This window comes from Rhinatrema bivittatum, chromosome 12 (genome assembly GCF_901001135.1).
Source record: "Rhinatrema bivittatum chromosome 12, aRhiBiv1.1, whole genome shotgun sequence".
Taxonomy (NCBI): Eukaryota; Metazoa; Chordata; class Amphibia; order Gymnophiona; family Rhinatrematidae; genus Rhinatrema; species Rhinatrema bivittatum.
In genome coordinates, this window is record NC_042626.1 from 74,855,650 (window position 1) to 74,876,051 (window position 20,402).

The window sequence follows — 20,402 nt, forward strand, 5'->3', positions numbered from 1 at the left end:
AAGAAGATCCCATGCTACTGATGCAATTAATAGCAGTGGCTATTCCCTAAGTAAAATTGATTAATAGCCATTAATGGACTTCTCCTCCAAGAACTTATCCAAACCTTTTTTGAACCCAGCTACACTAACTGCACTAACCACATCATCTGGCAACAAATTCCAGAGTGTCATCTGTAAGGAATCCATACAGGCGGACGTCCTCAGCCTTCAACAGCTAGACCCTGGGAAGCCTGGAATCACATCTGTGCCAGATGGGGGGTTCCCCAGCTGGACCTCAAGGTGACCCAAGCCAACTCGAAGACTACTCAATTCTTCGGTCGCAAGAAAGAGGTTGGGTCGGTAGGACTGGACGCCCTGGTCTGCAAGTGGCTGACCTGGATTCTCCTGTATACCTTTCCTCCTTGGTCCCTCATCGGTCGGGTTCTATGGCGCATAGAGGAACATCGGGGCCCAGTGGTCCTGGTGGCTCTGGAGTGGCCATGGCGTCTCTGGTTTGCGGATCTCATTTAGTTGGCAACCGGAGGTCCATTGAGCCTGTCCCATCTTCCGGGTCTCTTATGTCAAGGACCCATCTTTTTGGATCGGGAGGATCGCTTCTCTCTCAAGGCTTGGCTTTTAAAAGGCGGCGGTTGCGCATGAAGGGTTATTCTGAACCAGTGATTTCCACCCTTCTCCAGGCTAGACACCCTTCGACTTCAATGGTGTACGTCAGGGTATGGAAAGTGTTTGAGGCCTGGTGTGATCAACAAAGGTTAGTACTGCTTTCGGTGACCATACCTCATATTTTGGCCTTTCTGCAGCAGGGCTTGTCAAAAGGCTTGGCTTATAATTCCCTCTGGGTTCAGATTTCGACCCTAGGGTGTCTCAGGGGCTGGATAGGCAGCAAGTCCCTGGCCAGCCATCTGGACGTTGTCCGCTTTCTGAAAGGGGTAAAGCATCTTCGCCCTCCAGTTCGTAAATTGTGTCCGGACTGGAATCTTAATCTGGTTTTGCGGGCGCTTTGTGATCTGCCCTTTGAACTACTGGGACTGTCTTCCCTAAAAGACCTTACTTTGAAAATGGTTTTCCTGGTGGCCATTTGCTTTTCTAGACGGATTTCAGAATTACAGGCTCTGTCCTGTTGGGATCCATTCTTACGCATCTCTACTGACAAGGTGTCCTTGTGTACAGTGCCTTCCTTTTTGCCCAAAGTGGTATCTGCCTTTCGTGTGAATCAATCCGTCGAGTTACCCGGTTTCCCCGACTGGTCTAGAGACTCTTCTTCGGGGAGAGATCTTCATCTCTTGGATGTTTGCCAAATACTCCTACGTTATTTGAAAGGCACTAACTCCTTTTGGAAGTCAGACCACCTTTTTGTATTGTTTGGGGAACCGAAGAAAGGTGAGAAGGTGTCCAAGGCCTCCTTGGCTCGTTGGTTGAAGGAGACCATTTGTTTGGCCTACATTGGTAAGGGCCGATCCATTCCAACTGGTTTGAAAGCGCACTCTACAAGAGCGCAAGTGGCTTCCTGGATGGAGTGTCAGTTAGTATCTCCTGCAGAAATATGTAGGGCCGCCTTCTGGTCCTCTATGCATACCTTTACAAGACATTACCGCTTGGATGTAAGGGAACCAGAGAACGCAGTTTTTGGGGAAAGTGTTCTGAGAGTGGGTCTTTCGGGTTCCCGCTCAGTGTAATGTGGCTTTGGTACATCCCACTGGTCTGGATTAACATAAGAACATGCCATACTGGGTCAGACCAAGGGTCCATCAAGCCCAGCATCCTGTTTCCAACAGTGGCCAATCCAGGCCATAAGAACCTGGCAAGTACCCAAAAACTAAGTCTATTCCATGTTACTGTTGCTAGTAATAGCAGTGGCTATTTTCTAAGTCCCATTAAAACTTCTCTGTCTCCATCTGCTGGAGGGGAGGCAAAACCCAGGAGTCTTGACTGATCCGGGTACGTACAGGGAATAACTGATTCACATTAACCCGTTCTAGACCTCTCATGATTTTAAATACCTCTATCATATCCCCCCTCAGCCATCTCTTCTCTAAGCTGAAAAGTCTGGGTATGGTCCAGGAAAGGAAAATTGGGTCTTACCTGCTAATTTTCATTCCTGTAATACTACAGATCAGTCCAGAGGCCCACCCTAAAAGACTGATTTGCCTGGTAGTTAGCCACTGTACATAAGAAGTCTTTAAGGGATCATCCCTTTTTCAATATGTATGTTATGGCATAAGATCCAGAGCTGGAGTTTCCAGGTTCGGGGATATCCAACCCTTGAGGGTTTTCTCTTGTTCGCCCTTAGGGGGGTTTAAATGTTTTCTGTTATATCTTAGCTTGGGGATTAATCAATACTGAGAAGCTGCAGGTAGCACACTTGGTATAAAGCAGTGCCTCGAAGTTTTGTTCTCTGCCTCCATCTGCTGGTGGGAGTGCATAACCCACTGGTCTGGACTGATCTGTGGTATTACAAGAACGAAAATTAGCAGGTAAGACCCAATTTTCCTTTATTAACCAGAATACAAAGCGTTGCGTATAATGAAAAATTAACAACTATACGCAGGGACAAACTACCTAAATTTTAGAAAATTTGGTCCCCCCTGGATAAATGTCTTGGACAGTAGTCCCTACCGAACAAATTAGGAAAATCCCTAATGTGAAGAATTATATACACAGTGTTTGTCAAGATGGTACATTAATTAGACATTGCTCCTTAATTAGTGCAATACGACCACTACGGCACCCTTAAGCATGGGGGGAGGGGGAAGGATAGACTGGGAGAGGGATTGTGGGATAAATCTGGATTTGTGGAATAATGTTATCTGATTATGGCTAAATGTCTTATAGTCTTAAAATACCTGGTTATGCTCTGCCAGGTTGGACTTTTCTTTGTATTACATGTAATTCATTTAAAATGCTTTGAATATTGATCATATTCTCCCCCTCTATCATGTCCTCCAGGGACTATATGCTTGATGCCAAAGATCGGTGCTCATTTCAGCAACTGCCGTCTGGACCACCCCCTCCTTGCAGGTACCTGGATGAGGAGCTCTAGGTGAAGTCTTGCCAGAGATTTATACGGTGGCATTATCCCCCTTTTCTTCCTACTGTTAATTCCTCTCCTTCTGCCCCTCAGCATCCTACCGCTGCTGCCTTGTCACACTGTTTGGTCACCTTTAGGTCATTCAATATGATAACCCCCAGCAGTGTTGCCAGGTAGCTACGAAAGAACAAGCGCGCTTTGCGAAAAAGCAAGCCCAAAACACACGAGGTTTAGACTTCTTTTATTAGAAAGTATTTATACACAGAAAATACTTAGGGGGTAATTTTCAAAAGGAGTTACACATGTAAATGTAACTGCTATTGTAGCAATTTTCAAAAACCCACTTACACGAGTAAAGTGCATTTACTCGAGTAAAATCCAGTTTTAAGTGAGTAAATGCTTTTTAAAATCAGGCCCTTAGAGCATAATGGAGGAAAAAGTTGTCAGACCTTTCAAGTTAACTAAAAAAAAAAAAAAGGGACAATCGATGGCAGCAGCCACTATTTCTTCATTCTTTGTGCACATTTTCATTGAATCACTTCAGTGTTCCCAATATTTCATCCACAGTGAACATTAAAAGCAACACTTTCATGCAAGGAAGCTCATGTACTAAAGTGTGTGCTCATTAATTTAGGTTTTCCTGTGCTATTTTTCTACCCATATGGATGAACCCAGTAGAAAAATAGCACAACTTCTTGTGCTATACAGAATTTTGCCATTCAGAACTTCACAAAACAAATAATTACACCTCCGTGAGTTAATGGTTTGGCAAAAAATGATCTATAAAGCAAATTTTGCATATGGTTTATCATGCACTAATAGTTCATAGGCGGCTTTGCATCATTTTGCATCACAGCAGCTATTACTATAAATTTAAAATTTTGCAGGCGCAGAAATGTGTGAAATTTTTACATTTTGCAAAGCTGAAAATAAATCTTTGCTAAGGTGGCACTAAAATGGAACATAGCATGCAGTATCAAACATTTGGGTTCTCATGCAAAAAAGGTCAGACTTTGCAAAATTTATCTTGCAATAGTACAGCGGCCTCACAGTTAGCGTCCTTTGCTTGCTAGGAAGAGGTACTACAAAATATTTGTCTTTAAATTTAACATTTTGAATATTATCCAGACTCAGCCGCAGCAGCCAGAGGGGATAGAAATAGCAGGGCACAAAGTCCTGCCCATCAAGCCCAAAAATAAGCTACCCACAAGTTCAAAAAAAAAAAAAAAAAGAAATCCTGAAAAAAAAGCGCAAACTCACGGTAAATAAGCAAGGTTGGCAACACTGACCAACCCTTCCCCTCTTATCCCCAGGTTTGTACTGCTCCTTTGAGTTGCAGCTACCGAAATGCACAAAGGCGTGATCCTACACTTTTTAGCATTAAATCTTAATTGCCAAACTCTGGATCGACTGCCAAGCCTCATTACTCATCTTTCTACACCTTCTGGGGTGTCCACCATGTTGCCGATTTTAGTATCATCTGCAAAAAGACAAACCTTTCCCAACAGCTCATCTGCAACATTGCTTCGATAAGATTTATGCTCATCAGAAGTGGTGGTAAAACCAGGGAACATTTTTATTGTTGTGGCAAAACGTTTGACCTTGGCACTCGACTGGAACACAGAGTCAGACTTACACACACACACACACAGCGCCTCTGGGCCTCATTTGCATGGTCTGACTTTCTCCCCATACAGGAGAGTTTAGGGCCAATAATTTATTAACGAGGAAACCCTGCCAGACAGGAGGTGTGTGAAAGATCATGAGACAAACAGTGTGAAAGAGAAGTAAGAGAGCAGTTATTGCCTCCTGGAGCACCTTTCTCAAGAACCTGCACGTCTGGATTGAGCACTGATCCATTGCATGCTGACTTCACACCCCAGGCAGTCATAGATTAAAGCAGATTTACTATCAGTTGTGAAGTTTCCAGCCTAGTCTCTTCTCAAACGAGGGGCTTGTGTACTAAGTATCGCTGGACTGTTCTTACCTTGGCACAGGGAGTGGCACAGTGTGCAGGGAATCTTGCATCCTGCTAATCTCCCATGGCAGTGTGTGCCAAGGGGGCTCTTACTCACCCCTGGAACGTCTCAGCCAAGAACACCAGACTGCCGAAGATCTTGGTACAGCCAGCGAAGTGTTGGATGTTGGAAGAGTTGATGACCCTGACCCCTTTCAGGAAATCCACGCCCAGGCCATAACAGACTAAGAAGAGATGCAACATGGCACTGGTCATTACACAATTTATTAAGATTGCATTTTTTTCCTATTCTGCCTTTTGAGTGCAAGCTCAAGGCGCCTTACAGCAATTCAGGTATGATTAGTCCCTCCTCCAAAGCTCTCAGCGAGTATCTAACGCAACAGAAGATAAAGTGGCTTGCCCAAGACCACAAGGGAAGCAGTGTGGACTGAGAGCTCATTGGGACAGTCCCAAAACAGTTTCCAACTTGAACAAAGAGACATCTCCGCTTTATTTCACTTTAAGAAAGGCCGAGACTGCAGACTCAGCGAGCAGAGGAGGGGGCCCATCGCAAAGATTTGTTCAGAAAAGCAAACATTAAGAAACAGAAAGAGCTCAAGGGGCTTTCTTAACATTGTCCCCCACCCTTCTCACATGGCTTAATGTGTGGCTTGTTATTCCTCAGCCCACGTGCTTTTCCCCTCACTGAGCGGAGGTGTTCCTGGGGGCAGGGGAGAAAGCCAGGCACAGATAAAGCTAGTGCAGATCTCTGTGGGGATCTTCCCTTTGCAAACCGGGGCAAAGACTACGGGGAAAGGAATCTGCACGTTCTGCATCCATGCGCCCAGTTTTCAAAATTGCCCCCAAAAGCAGCCAAGAGAGAGTCCAGCACTGATGCACATGTGAGAATGACCTCCAGGGTTGGACGCTTGCTGCAGTAACTGCCCTGCTGGGGTATTACTTTGGGGGCATTACCTACCAGTAAATGGCCTCCTGCACCATCGCTTACCTTTCTGGCAGGACTTGTCGCACTTTTCACACTTCTGTACCCCATCCACAGTCACCTCCTGTTTATCGGAAGGGCACACCAGGGCGCAGGACCCCACCTCAGTGGCAAGATAGTTATCTAAAAGTGAGGCACATGGGCAATGAGTGGAGCAGCAGAAAGGAGGAAGGTTCACCCATCTCTCCCAGGGAGCAGCTGATGCTCTTCTCTCACACTCTGGGTACAGGGAAATGGTGTGAGTGAGAAAGTACAAATCTCAAATGCAGGACCTCCTCTTCCCTCCCCCGGGTCACAGGAGCAGCTGCCATCTCAGAAGTGCTGGTCCCAGCCTGCCGTACTTCTACCAACCTCACCCTGGGCAAGCTAGGCCAGTCAGGGCTGGACTTAATCACAAAGGCACCCTGGGCAGGGCAGGATACTGGCACCCTATCTCCCTCCCCACACCCCACCCTGGATGCCTGAACTGCTTTCTGGCCTCTCACCCTCCCCGCAATTGCCCCAGCTCCTCTCTCTCAGGCACAGAGAAGGAGGCTGGATTGGCAGGCAGGATCTCTTACACGGGCAGGTGATGACACAACTGGCTCCAAAGCTGTAGCGTGCGTCCTTGTTAGGCATGGACTCGAAGGTGTCTGGATTGTAGATGGTGAGCGAAGGGCAGTGCAGCGTGCACAGGCCGCTATGATTAAAATGCAGACAGGCCTAGAAAAGAGGACACAGCTCAGTCGTGCCTCGATCCTCACATGCTGCTCCTCTCCACATAATGTCAGACACACACAGAACAGACCAACCCCAGCCCTGCTGCAAAAAATAGATCAAGACAGTCACATGTCAGTGGAAATTTTGTTTGGCCTGAAACCCAAAGCAGGAAACAGATGTTGGGACATGAGCAGGTCCTCCTAAGTTCAACTGCCAGTGGGTCTCAGGAGGGGGGATTCTCCGTCCCTTACCAAGCAGTCGGACCTCTTGGGGCCAGTGCAGCCGGCTGCACACTGTTCATGGCAGCAGTGAGTGGATTGTTCCCCCTTGCAGCGCAGGCACCCACTGGAGCAGATCTTTCTGGTAACTTCCAGGAGACAAGAGAAAAAAGCAGAACTCAGTGAGCCATGCTCGGATTACCCAGTCACCCTCTGCCACTCTTCAGTGATCCTCCCGGCACTGCTCCTTCAGTCTGAAGGCGAGAATACTCACGGATCTGACAGTATTGGTCCCCTTGCCCCCAGCATGCCCCTGGTGATCCTGAAGGTAAGAGACCACAGTTCTGGGAGCAGCTGCCACCTGCAAGAGAGCCAAGAAATTATTAGTCCATAAACATAGAAGATGTCGGCCAATAATGGCCATTTGGTCCACTCTATCACACCCCACCTCTTGTTCTCATATGGGGAGCAGCAGGGTATGACCTCACACCTTGTCCCCTTTTTCCAGAACCACCCCTGCAGGCTCTGACCCTGAGCTGAAGCTGCACCCTGTAGAGTCTGAAACTCTCAGGGAAGGACTGGGCAGGGAGCAGACCTGAGACACCCAGATACTCTCCAGCAGCCGAAACAGCCTATGGCAACTAGCCACAGCAGAGAGCCTGATACCACTTCCCTATCCTCTAGTTAATATCCAACTTTTAGCACTTCTTACCCTCCCTGTATGCACTCATATTATAAGCTCATGAAAGCAGGGACACCATTGTCCCAAATATCAATGTGCAGAGTTCTGTATGCACCAATGGAAAAAAGAGACAAAATTCTGAGCTCAATGGGCCTTGGTCTAACCCAGCATGAGTCCCTGAACCCTGAACCCAGCAATGGTTCTTGTGGCCTGGTTTTTGGCCTCTGTTGGAAACAGGATGCTGGGCTTGATGGACCCTTGGTCTGACCCAGCATGGCAATTTCTTATGTTCTTACATGCTCTGTCTCGATCACTTGCGATAGAAATCCAGTCCTGGGGGACTTCGTTAAACTCTCGGACAATGTCATCCCAATTCAGAGTCTCCTGGAAGCACAGCTGGGAGTTCCCAGTGATGATCACCCCGCCCTTCAGGATTTCTGGGGAGGGGAAAACAGCCAGACGGTTTGCATTCAACAGGCATTACTCATAAATATGGGCCAATCCTAGATGCCTCCTTTCCTCTGATGAATAAGCCATCTCAATTCACCTTTCTAGCTCCTCCCACTCACCTGTGCCCCATTCCCCACTAACTCCCCCCTTGTCTAGCTCCTCCATCTCACCTGTGCCCTGCCTGCCATTCTCTTCCTCCTCCTATCTCTTAGAAACATAGAAACGATGACAGCAGAAAAGGACCAAGCAGCCCATCCAGGTCTGCCCAGCAGGTTTATGGTAGTATCTGCAGTTTCACAGACCATCAAAGTCAGGGTCCTTGTTGGTTGCTGTCTGTGTCCAATGGAGAAATTACTTACCTGATAATTTCGTTTTCCTTAGTGTAGACTGATGGACTCAGGACCAATGAGTTTATGCTCCCCTGCCAGCAGATGGAGACTGAGTCAGATTTCAAAACTGAGGTCACTCTAGATACACCCCTGCAGTGCCCTCAGCCCTTCAGTATTCTCTTCAAAAGCCCTTGTGGACATACTATTGAAAAACTTGATTAGAATTTGGGATACACTTTATAACTTGATTAAAAACTTGATTAGAATTTGGATACAACTTTATAACTTGATTAAAAACTTGATTAAAAAACTGGAGACCACAACTGTACTCAACCAAACATAAGCGCTGAATCCCAGCAATACTAAGATGCCCTGAACTAGGGATAGGGTGATGGCTTACCCGTAACCTCATGGAATCAAGATTCATCTCATGGGCGATTCCTTGGTACCGTTCATAGTCCATCTGTCTACACTAAGGAAAACAAATTATCAGGTAAGTAATCTCTCCATTTCCTAGCGTGTAGCCAGATGGACTCAGGACATTTGGGATGTACAAAAGCTACTTCTGAACGGGGCAGGAGGCTGCCCATGGTCCGGTTAGCACCACCCTCGCAAAGGCTGCATCCTCTCAGGCCTAGACATCCAGGCAATAGAATCTGGAGAAGGTGTGCAAGGAGGACCACATTGCTGCTTGACAGATGTCGACAGGCGACAGTAGCTTAGCTTTCGCCCAGGATACTGCCTGGACCCTAGTGGAATGAGCTTTAACCTGAAGGGGTAAAGGTTTCCCCTGCCTCTACTTAAGCTCCCATGATCACTTTCTTGATCCAATGAGCTATGGTAGCTCACAAAACTGCTTCGCCTTGTTTTCTTCCCCCGTGAAGAACGAACAAGCGGTCTGTCTTGCGCACCGGTTCTGAGCATTTAAGATACCGTACTAACAGCCTTCCGTGTCCTTGCATCTATCCGGGGATGGCAAGGAAATGGCCTGGTTCAGGTGAAATTCCGAGACCACCTTTGGTAAGAAGAAGGGGATGGTGCGAAGCTGTACTATTCCTGGAGTAAAACTGGAGGAATGGCTCCCGACATGACAGCGCCTGTAGTTCAGAGATGCGACAAGCCGAGCATGTCGCCACCAAGAATACAGTCTTCAATGTTAACAGGCATAGAGACAGACTGTGCAGGGGTCTAAAGGAAGGCCCTGCTAAAACGTCCACTACTAGACTGAGGTTCATAGGGGGACTGGCCATTTTAAGGTTGGTCGGAGGTGTTTAACCCCTTTTAGGAAACAGGCTAAGTCTGGATGCGTCGACAGGTGGGTTCCGTTCACCTCACCCTGAAACAGGAGAGAGCTGCCACTTGGACCTTCAGGGAGCTGAGGGACAGTCCTTTATTCAGGCCATCCAGTAAAAATTTCAGGATCATGGTGATCTTGGCCGTTTGCGGGGACACCCAGTGTTCCTCGCACCAGGCCTCAAATATTCTCCAGATCTGTACATACGCCAGGGACGTTGAGAACTTCCGCAGGTGGCGATTATGGCCACCGAATATTCATGCTTCGTCAGGCAAGCCCTCTCAATGGCCAGGACCGTAAGACAGAATCGAGTTGGGTCACCGTGAAGGATGGACCTTGTTGGAGAAGGTCCTTGTGTAGGGGAAGCAAAGGGAACTCTCCACAAGAAGCCTCCGCATGTCTGAATACCATGGGTGTCTGGGCCATATGGGCCACCAGAAGGACCAATCCTCTGTGGTGTTTGATCTTGCAGATGATTTTGCCCAGCAGAGGCCACGGAGGGAGGGCGTACAGTAATCCTCCTCTGGCCAGGTCTGGACAGGGCATCGATCCCTTGGGAGCTCTGATTTGTCCGTGACTGAAGAATTTGGGTGACCTTCACATTGTGAGATGTAGCCAGTAGGTCGATGGATGGGAGGCTTCAGCAATCTACTAGGAGCTGGAAGGCTCTAGTTGACAACATCCATACTCCTGGATGTAGACTCTCCCTGCTGAGAATCTGCTGTGATGTTTGTCTTCCCCATGATGTGGGAGGCCGAGTTTCCTTGTAGGTTTAACTCCACCCATTCCATAAGGGGGTCTATCTCTAAAGACACTTGGTGGCTTTTGGTTCCTCCTTGGTGGTTGATGTAGACTACCGTTGTTGTGTTGTCCAACATCATGCGGACTGCCTGTCCCTGGAGCCTGTGGCTGAACTGCAGGCATGTTAATCTGACCGCTTGCGGTTCCAGGCGGTTTATGTTCCAGTGCACCTTTTCCTCGGTCTTTTGCCCCTGGGTTGTCAATTCCTGACAGTGAGCTCCCCACCCTCGGAGGTTCGCACCCGTTGTGAGGATGACCCAGTTCGATAAGGACAAGCTTACACCCTTGCTTAGGTGAACTTCCTGTAGCCACCACTAGAGCAGAGAACATACTTCCATTGGTAGGTGGAGGCGAATCGAGTAGTCTTGAGATAGTGGATTCCAATGTGACAGCAGGGAGCGTTGGAGTGGCCGCATGGGTGCCCTCGCCCATGGTACTACTTCCAGGGTTGACGCCATGAGGCAGAGGACCTGGAGGTAGCTCCACACACTGGGGTATATTGTGTTCATCAATCGATGCACTTGGTACATCAGTTTCCTTGTCCTTGAGGGAGGAAGGAAGACCTTGTCCTGCTTGATGTCAAACTGGACTCCCAGGTACTCTAAGGACTGGGAGGGCTTGAGGCTGCTCTTGTCCATGTTCACGACCCAACCGAGTTCCTGTAGGAGGGACCTGACCCTGCTGGTCACCTGGAGGCTCTTTTCCAACGACTTCGCCCGAATCAGCCAGTCGTCTAAGTATAGATGCACCAGAATCCCTTCTTTCCTCAGTGCCACCATCACGACCACCATAAATTTGGAGAATGTTCTGGGGGAAGTTGCCAGGCCAAAGGGCAACACCCGGAACGGTAATGGCGGCCCAGTACTGCAAAGCATAGGAAACGCTGGTGGTCTTGACAGATTGGAATATGAAGATAGGCCTCAGAGAGGTCCAGGGAGGTTAAGAACTCTCCCGGTTGTACGGCCATTATGACAGAGCAAAGAGTTTCCATGCAGAAGTGAATTATCCGCAGATGATGATTGACGCTCTTGAGATCCAAGTTGGGTCAGAATGAACCGTCCTTCTTGGGTATGATGAAATAGATGGAATAATGCCCCACATTTATTTGGGGTATAGGTACCGGGGTTATAGCCCTCAGACTGAGAAGCCTTATCAACGTGGATTCCACTGCCAGTTTTTTGTGCTGGGAGTGATAAGGTGACATCATGAACATGTCCTGAGGGATGCTGCGAAATTCCAGAGTGTATCCTTTTCATATGATGTCCAGTACCATAGAAAACATAGAAACATATAGAAACATAGAAATGACGGCAGAAGAAGACCAAACGGCCCATCCAGTCTGCCCCAGCAAGCTTCACACATTTTTCTCTCATACTTATCTGTTTTCTCTTAGCTCTTGGTTCTATTTCCCTTCCACCCCCACCATTAATATAGAGAGCAGTGATGGAGCTGCATCCAAGTGTAATATCTAGCTTGATTAGTTAGGGGTAGTAGGGGTAGTAACCGCCGCAATAAGCAAGCTACACCCATGCTTATTTGTTTTACCCAGACTATGTTATACAGCCCTTATTGGTTGTTTTTCTTCTCCCCTGCCGTTGAAGCAGGGAGCTATGCTGGATATGCGTGAAGTATCAGGTTTTTTTTTCTCCCCTGCCGTTGAAGCAGAGAGCTATGCTGGATATGCGTGAAGTATCAGTTTTACTTTTCTCCTGCCGTTGAAGCAGGGAGCTATGCTGGATATGCGTGAAGTATCAGTTTTTCTTCTCTCCTGCCGTTGAAGTAGAGAGCTATGCTGGATATGCATGAAGTATCAGTTTTTCTCTCAACCCACCACTGAAAAAGAGGGATAGTCTGCCCCCTATTTCCTCGTCCAGTGGATGGGTTGGCCAAACTTCATTGGGAAGTTCGGGTTGAACCTGAGCCCGAACCCGTTTCTCTTTTTGGTTGTTGGTTCCGAAAGGACTGAGACCTTCCCGAGGGCCGAGATGTCTGAAATGACAAGTTTCTGTAGGGCCTGACCCTTCATGGGTAAGGTGTGCTGCACCTCTTTTTCTTATCTTCCGGTAGCCGAGGCACTGGAGATTCACCCCACTTATTGGCTAGCTTTTCCAATTCGCTTCCGAATAGGAGGGATCCCTTAAAAGGCATCTTTGTGAGATTCACCTTAGAGGTCGCATCAGCTGACCAATTTCACAACCATAGCTGTCTTCTGGCCGCTGCCACTGAGGCTACTCCTCTGGCCGAGATGCATACTAGGTCCGAGCTTGCATCCGCTAGGAAGGCCGCGGCAGGCTCGATCGCCTCTCTGGTATGCGCCCCTGAACTATCTGCCTCTCTCGAAAGAAGCAGACACGAATGAGCCACCAGGGCACAAAAGGAAGCTATCTGTATTGTCATTGCTGTCGCGTCGAAGGCTTGCTTAAGGATGGATTCCAACCACCTATCGTGAGCATCCTTTAAGGCCGCTCCTCTCTCTATTGGGATAGTTGTTCGCTTTGAGACGGCACAGACCAGGGATTCCACTTTTGGGAAACACAGGTGTTCTTTGGCCACCGGATCCAGAGTGTACAAGGCCTCCAAGGCTGACCTCCTTTAAAGCTGGCTTCCGGGGCGTCCCATTCCAGGTCAATGAACTCCTGGATAGCTTCCAGCATTGGGAAATAGCAAGAGGCTTTCCGAAGAGACAACAGGATGGAATTCTTCTTTGGTTCAGACATAGAGTCTGTGCTAGGAACTCCCAGAGTCTTCAAGGTCTGGGAGATCAGGGCCGGTAATTCATCTCTGGAAAAATTGAAGCATGGTCTGGTATGGCTCCAAGCCTGGAGGGATTTCCCCATCCTCCAATGAGTCCGCATCCCCTTCATCGTCCATGGTGACTGGGTCCCTGTCAGGAAAACTCTTGGTGAGGCGAGGCATATCCTGAGGCATGCTGATAGGGCTGGGAGGGTGAGGCGGGATGTGTCTAATGCGCACATAAGTGCATGTACATCTGTGTGCATAACTACGCACATAACCGTGCACATAACTCCCCGCACAACCGGCCCGCTTAGATTTACATTCATAGAGTCCAGTCTGTGCGCGCTCGAAAAGGCACTATCTGGCTGAACGCACAAGCTACAGAGTATCATGGCCCCAGCAGCAAAGAAGTTCAAGCGACACTCCCTTTGTGCTGCCTGCGATATTAGGGCTGCGCAGTCGACCTAAATCCTTCCTGTGTCAGCACTGTGAGGAAGCCCAGGGAGGGCTGGACCCTCAGAACTTCTTCAAGTCTGGCCTCCTCCCAGTCGGAGGGCGGGTCAGCCACCACCAAATCTGGTACCATCCCGAACCTGAGCAATTCCGGGGCTGCGTCCTCCTCGGAAGAGGGCAGTGCAGCAGCAGTTCCTCCTGGGCTAAATATGGACCCAGCGGCCTTGTCTTGGTTGGAATTCTTTCAGGGCCTACAAGCCTTTGTTCAGGCGCAGTCGGCTACTGCCTCTGCCCGGGTATGTGCGTAGTTATGCACACAGGAGTAAACGCACTTATGTGCACATTAGGCGAATCCCGCGTACCAACGGACAATGGGAGAAAATGGCACTGCAAACAACTGCGTGCAAGATGGCGCCGCCGCAGCCAAGCCTGAAGTGGGGCATAGCCCACCAAGGGGGGGGGGGCGCTCAACCCGCTCGGAACCCCTTCCCTAGCCCTAATTGGATCGGAAATGATGTCAGTACGCCACACCGAGCGAGGAGGCCAGGAAAAGAGCTACCAAAGCCCTTCCACATCTCTGAATCGGAGGAGTTCTTCTTTACTTATGTGGGCTCAGCGCTTACCAGCTGAATACAGAGATGGTCTCCAGCTGCGAGGGGAGAGGACTTAGGCCTTCACCGCTGTGCTCGGCTTCCTGCACCCGCTGCCTTTCAGCTGCTTCCGCAGCAAAGTCCACACTGGGAACCAGCTACTGGACCAAGGCAAACCTCTGAGGGATCTCAGAAATCACCTCAGGAATTCTCAACTGGAGGAGGGACCATTAGGTATCACCGCAGGAGAGCGGGGCTCGATCTTTCTCCCAATTTAGAGGTAAGATTTTGAATTTCTTCTTCCAACTAGCGCTGCAATCCCGCTAAACACCGCTGCTGGTGTGGGGATAGCGTCCACATCTGCTAGGAGACGGAGAGATACTGAAGGGCTGAGGTCACTGCAGGGGTGTATCTAGGGTGACGTCCGCTTTGAAACCTGACTCCGTCTCCATCTGCTAGCAGGGGAGCACATAACTGGCTCCAAGCCATCTGGCTACACCATAGGAAATTCCCCATTATCTCTTGCCATTGAAGTAGAGAGTAATGATAGAGTTGCATCAAAAGTATCAGATTTATTAGTTAAAGGTAGCAACAGCTGCATCAGCAAGTTACCCCCACGCTTATTTGTTTCCCCAGATTGTAAAAGTCAGGGTTCTTGTTGGTTGCTGTCTGAATCCAATAATGGAGCTGCATCGGCAGTATAAAGGTTTAGGGTAGTAACCGCCGCACCAGCAAGTTACCCCCATGCACTCTTTGCCTCATTTCCATCCGCTTATCTGTTCCCACACCCCACTGACCAGGATGACTCCTTCTCCCCACTGACTTCCCCGTTTCACTTCTCACCTCACCTGCACACCTCTTCTACTTTACTTGCTTGCTTCTCTCCCCTCATCCCATTTGCTTTCCCTCCCCACCACCAGTCTTTGACATCTCTCCCTCACCTGTCAAGCTCCTCAGGCGCAGCTCCTGAAGTCCGGCCGTGCCACTGGCATCAACATTGGATAGAACGGCAAGGGCAAACTTCTCCTGGTACAGTTGCTTCCCCCGAATGATTCGCAGATTATCCAGCTGCAGGAACCTCACCAAGCTCTTAGCAATCAGGACATAGCCCTGTACCTCTTTAATCTCCTGCAGGAAAGCAAAAAAAAGGGTGAATAAGGCTTCCACATTTCTACCTGTGCCCCCTCTCACCTGCAGGAAGCACAGGTCACCCTCCCCCTGCTCTCTCATCAGCGAGACGGAGTCCCCTCCCCCTGCTCTCTCACCTGCAGGACGCACAGGTCCCCCTCCCCCCCGCTCTCTCACCTGCAGGAAGCACAGGTCCCCCTCCCCCTGCTCTCTCATCAGCGAGACGGAGTCCCCTCTCCTTGCTCTCTCACCTGCTGGAAGCACAGGTCACCCTCCCCTCTACTCCTTCACCTGCAAGGACAGGTCCCCCTCCCCCTGCTCTCTCACCTGGAGGAAGGACAGGTCATCCTGCTCTCGGAGGTAGGTGAGTTCCAGGTTGCCCTGCACCACCTGGCAGTGCTGGTAGAGGCTGCGCAGCGTCAGATAATGATTGTCTAGGTTGAAGGGGTGTTGTAGCTTCATATCTGTCCCTGTGCATACTGGAAAGAAGATAATGGGTTTAATTTCACATTCATGCTGGAAGGGCAAAGGAATCTATTTGCAGGCCTCACATGTGTGCACCCCCCACTGTTTCTTTGCAGTGCCAGGCTCACAGGATATTTAGATAGAGACAGAAGACACAAAGCTATCCTGGCTCAAGGCCGAGAACTCGGATAATGCCACAGGAGTTGTGTTATCCCGGACCTTTCTTCTTGCAATCCTGCTTTTGTGAACCTTAGTTCTGACTGCCCTCTTAAGTAAGAGAACTACATTTCCCTAAATGCAATGGGGAAAAAACCCAGGACTGGATCAGCTTCTTTGGGTTGACCTGAGTAAAGTGCTGCCCTAACTCACTACCCAAATTATAAAAGTGCTGCTCTGCCCTCCCAAGGGAGCACTGAGGCAGTGACTGCCCCCGCTGTGCCCTCATGCGCAGGAAGTGTTGACTTCCTCAGGAACTAGCAAGGGCTAAAAGTAACCACCATCCATCTCCCTGCGGCTTTCTGCAGCTTCCGATGGCTTTCCTGGATTACTCTCCCCAGACATGTGGCTTTCTAGCCTTGTACCTCTCCCTGAACCACTCAGCGGGTCAGATTTATCAGGGCCCTCGGCAGGGAAAGCCTAGGGCTCCGTTCCTTTCACTTTACACAGGATCTGTCTGCATCCAGCCCACAGGCTGCAGACCCTTATTTTCAGCCCCTGCACACCTAATGTTCTTTATTTATATATAAAAATCATGAATATTTTTGGCATCATGTAACAGCCATTTTTTTCCTGCCATCCACTGTATAATTTTTGGAAGATGCCGGACAGGTTCTGGCTCCCCTCCCACACACAGAGATGCCAATTCCTGGATTTCGGACAGCCCCGTCCGGACGCATTTCAGAGGGACTGTGAATAGCGCAACGTACAGGGCTGCAAGTTGAAAGCTAGGTTACATGGCAGCTCTGCACACAGACACACTGACATACATGAGCACGAGTGCAAACACACACATGTGGCACACACTCTCTTGTCAGTAACCTGTGCCATTCAGTGATCTTGGCTTCTTGGCTGGGCCTAGATTGCAGCAGCTCCGTATATTCATGAACAGACCAAGCCAGTCCTGGCTTTAGCTCACCATGTGCTTGGAGATCCCATTTTTTGGGAAATCAGAGCTTTCTCTCCTTGCAGTACCCAGGATAAAACAAAGACTGGAAAAAAAAAGAGTAGAACCAGCCAATAACTGATCTCTTCTCGTACCTTTCACCAGAGAAAGGGAAGAGAACATGGGTGGAGAAACCTGGCCCAAGGAGAGTACGCTGCCTGACATCTTCGGGCTTCCTATATCCGAGGGTGCTGGATGAATGACACTATATTACATGGCTCATATAACACACCCTGTGCTAATGTGTCGAGACACTGCATTATCACCATCATTTGTTACAATTTCCACAGAGAAGTCACTGATAAAATCTCATATTCACACTTCAGGAAATGGATGCTAGCTTGTAGCAAATATTTCTGGATATGAGATGTATGACGGATAAAGCAGAGCCTATGATGCACACACACGCTGCCCCACCATAGAACAGGTACAATATGTGCAGGGACAGGTACAGCAGTGCACAAGCTTCACACACACACACGCTGCCCCACCATAGAACAGGTACAATATGGGTAGCAGCAGTGCACAAGCTTCACACACACACACACACACCGCCCCACCACAGAACACACACAACACAGGCAGCACCAGTGTAAGCTGGGTTTAGGTCCTCAAGGCAACCGCTGCTTGCTCCACCCCCCCCCCTGCTCAGGATGGGCCTGGCCCTGCTGCCTCGTCTTTAGAAGCAGCAGCTTATCCTGCGCAGCCCCTGCCTGGCAGAGCCTTTTTACCCCCATGGGAATAGCACTGCTGCTGAGACTCCTCTGCTTTAGTATCTGCTGGCATGTGTGCCCAGGCACTGGCAGAGCAGGCACATCTGGAGGCATTACCAGCAGGCATTAGTGTGTGTGCATATACTGTCATTTCAGTCTGTTCTTTGTGGATTAACATTGGGGCACTTCTGGTGCTTGGGTGCAACTATAATTTGTAACCAAACTGCTTTTTCTGGTTGGACAGGGAGGTGCTGCAGACTCGCCAGCCAAGCTCCGATATCCAGGCTTGTTTACTTCCTCATTCGCTCTCCCATCTCCTTCCCTTCTTTCCCCACTCCCTGCACTTCTCTCTCTGAACTTCCGCCCTTCTGTGCCATCCCTCCTGCCACCATGGCAGGAGAACGATGCCCAAGTGCCTAGTTCCTCTGGGCCTCCCGCCATGTCGCTTGTGGGCTGTGCAAACTTTTCCACGCCCCAGTTACCCTTCCGAGCTGCCAAGTGGGCAGGAACGTGGCGATGAAACCCAAGAGGTGCAGCAAAACTCTTTGTTGAGGTTTTTATGCTGATCAAGTCCAATAAATGCAAATCTTAAGCATACGTACAGTTAACCTAGAAGAAAGATTATGGGTAAAACATTTATTTTTCAAGCTCACTAAAGTCTCTCTCAGAACGTCTGTCTACATTATCCCAAATACAGGTCTGCTTTCTTCTTTTTTTCCCTTTCAGTCTATAAGTTGCATGGGGGGGGGAGGGGAGGCCAGTAACCAAGCGCTGTTCCATAAGGCGAATCTTTAGGCTGACCGGGGAATGAAGGAAGAGAGAGCTGCACCCCTGGAGGTCCTTTCTGCTTCTTCCCCAGGATTCCTGCCAAACCAGACAGCGACTGTGGAATTGAGGGAGGGAGGGAGGTTACACGCAGCAGATGGGATTTTTCTTTAACTGTAATTTGAAGGACGATCTGGGAATTATTGGGCGAGTTTTGCTGGTGGAATCTTGTGGCACTGGACAAGAGGTGGCGCCCGACGGCAGCGGGGGCCTCGTAATCAAAGAGGGACCTATTCAGTCAGCCTTGGTTATGTCCCAATGCGTACAGGGACTTGTAGTGCACTGAGTGAGGGGGTGGAGAAGGACAAGCTTAGCCTCTCCCTGACCACAAGAAGCCACCTAAGTCTAGACTGGAGGTGCTGGACCCCGCAGGGCAATGCCAGGGCAGGGGCTCTCCCTGCAGTGCTGGACCCCGCAGGGCAATGCCAGGGCAGGGGCTCTCCTTGCAGTGCTGGACCCCGCAGGGCAATGCCAGGGCAGGGGCTCTCCCTGCAGTGCTGGACCCCGCAGGGCAATGCCAGGGCAGGGGCTGTCCTTCCAATGCTGACCCCGCAGGGCAATGCCAGGGCAGGGGGCTCTCCTTGCAGTACTGGACCCCGCAGGGCAATGCCAGGGCAGAGGCTCTCCTTGCAGTGCTGGACCCCGCAGGGCAATGCCAGGGCAGGGGCTCTCCTTGCAGTGCTGGACCCCGCAGGGCAATGCCAGGGCAGGGGCTCTCCTTGCAGTGCTGGACCCCGCAGGGCAATGCCAGGGCAGGGGCTCTCCTTGCAACACTGACACCACAGGATGTCAGTGTTGCAGTGTCAGGATGCAGTGTTGTGATTGGAAGAGTTTCCGCATGACTGACAGTGCCTTGAGATGTTCAACCAATCAGACTGCTCACTTGATTTCCAAGTTCCTCTCTGCAATGGACCAGGTTTGTGTGGCCAGCAGAAGCAGAGCTCCATGCATTACTGGGGTTCCAGGCCAAGTAGCTTCACGCATCAGCATTCTTAGGATTAATCATTTGCTAGCATGACACAGTGAAACCACATCTATCATACCAGGGGTTAGTGCCTGCCCTTTCTGTGCTCAGGCAGGAGTACTTTTTAACTGCCTGTCTTGTTTTCCTGCTCCTTGCATTACTCACTCTAGTATGTCATAAAGTGCCAAACCAGTTTGGGGACACATAATGCCAGACACACACACATGCACACACACACCTAGCGTCTCTCCCTCTCGTGTAATCAAACGCTGGCTGCAATGGTAGCAGGAACTCAGAAGCTCTGATGTTTATGAGAGAGAGAGAGACAGCAGGGGGGTGTCTGGCTTTGTGTGTCCCCAAACTAATTAGATGCTTTTAGAGACACTCCATGTCTACCAGGTTTGATTTCATTTTAAAATCCCCTTTCCAGGCTGGCTCCATGGCTCACACCATAGCACTTTCCAGTCTGTTAACTATCAGGAAAGGCCGGGGTCCAGGTGCACCAGGCGGTGAAACCTGTTTGACAGAGCAATTGCTGGACAATAGGGGACCCAGAGAAGGGTTGCTTTTGGCAAACTCCCTTTCTTATGGGCTCGTAGGCCTGACTCAGAAGAGCAGTGTGGCGCCCCCTCAGCTTGGCTCCCCAGGTGGCACCCTGCTTGCGCCTCGTGACAGCCCTGGTAGTTAAGCCCAGGGAGAGTGAGTTGCCACAGGCCCTGAAGATCAGTACCAAAGGAAAGAGATTCCCTCCAGTCCTTGGAGCCAGCAAGGGTTCCAAGATCCACCCAAGCATGTCATCTGAGGTGTGCAGGAGGGGAGGGGTTAAAAGAGGGGGAAACAGAAAGAAATACCCTTCTCACCCTTATACCAATGCCCTACCCCGCCCCTCATCCCCACTGTTCTCT

At 49.7% G+C, this 20,402-nt stretch overlaps 1 protein-coding gene across 1 annotated transcript in view; it reads right to left on the bottom strand.

The window, feature by feature from the left end:
• ERBB2 (erb-b2 receptor tyrosine kinase 2) overlaps window positions 1–20,402 on the bottom strand; it is a 149,177-nt gene that overhangs the window by 86,652 nt on the left and 42,123 nt on the right. The window contains exons 2-9 of the mRNA XM_029573784.1: window positions 15,696–15,847; window positions 15,182–15,368; window positions 7,884–8,024; window positions 7,180–7,266; window positions 6,939–7,054; window positions 6,549–6,690; window positions 5,995–6,111; window positions 5,104–5,230 (exon numbers count right to left, since the gene is read on the bottom strand). Coding sequence (XP_029429644.1) covers window positions 5,104–5,230; window positions 5,995–6,111; window positions 6,549–6,690; window positions 6,939–7,054; window positions 7,180–7,266; window positions 7,884–8,024; window positions 15,182–15,368; window positions 15,696–15,847 — 1,069 coding nt within the window. The remainder of the gene's footprint in view (window positions 1–5,103; window positions 5,231–5,994; window positions 6,112–6,548; window positions 6,691–6,938; window positions 7,055–7,179; window positions 7,267–7,883; window positions 8,025–15,181; window positions 15,369–15,695; window positions 15,848–20,402) is intronic.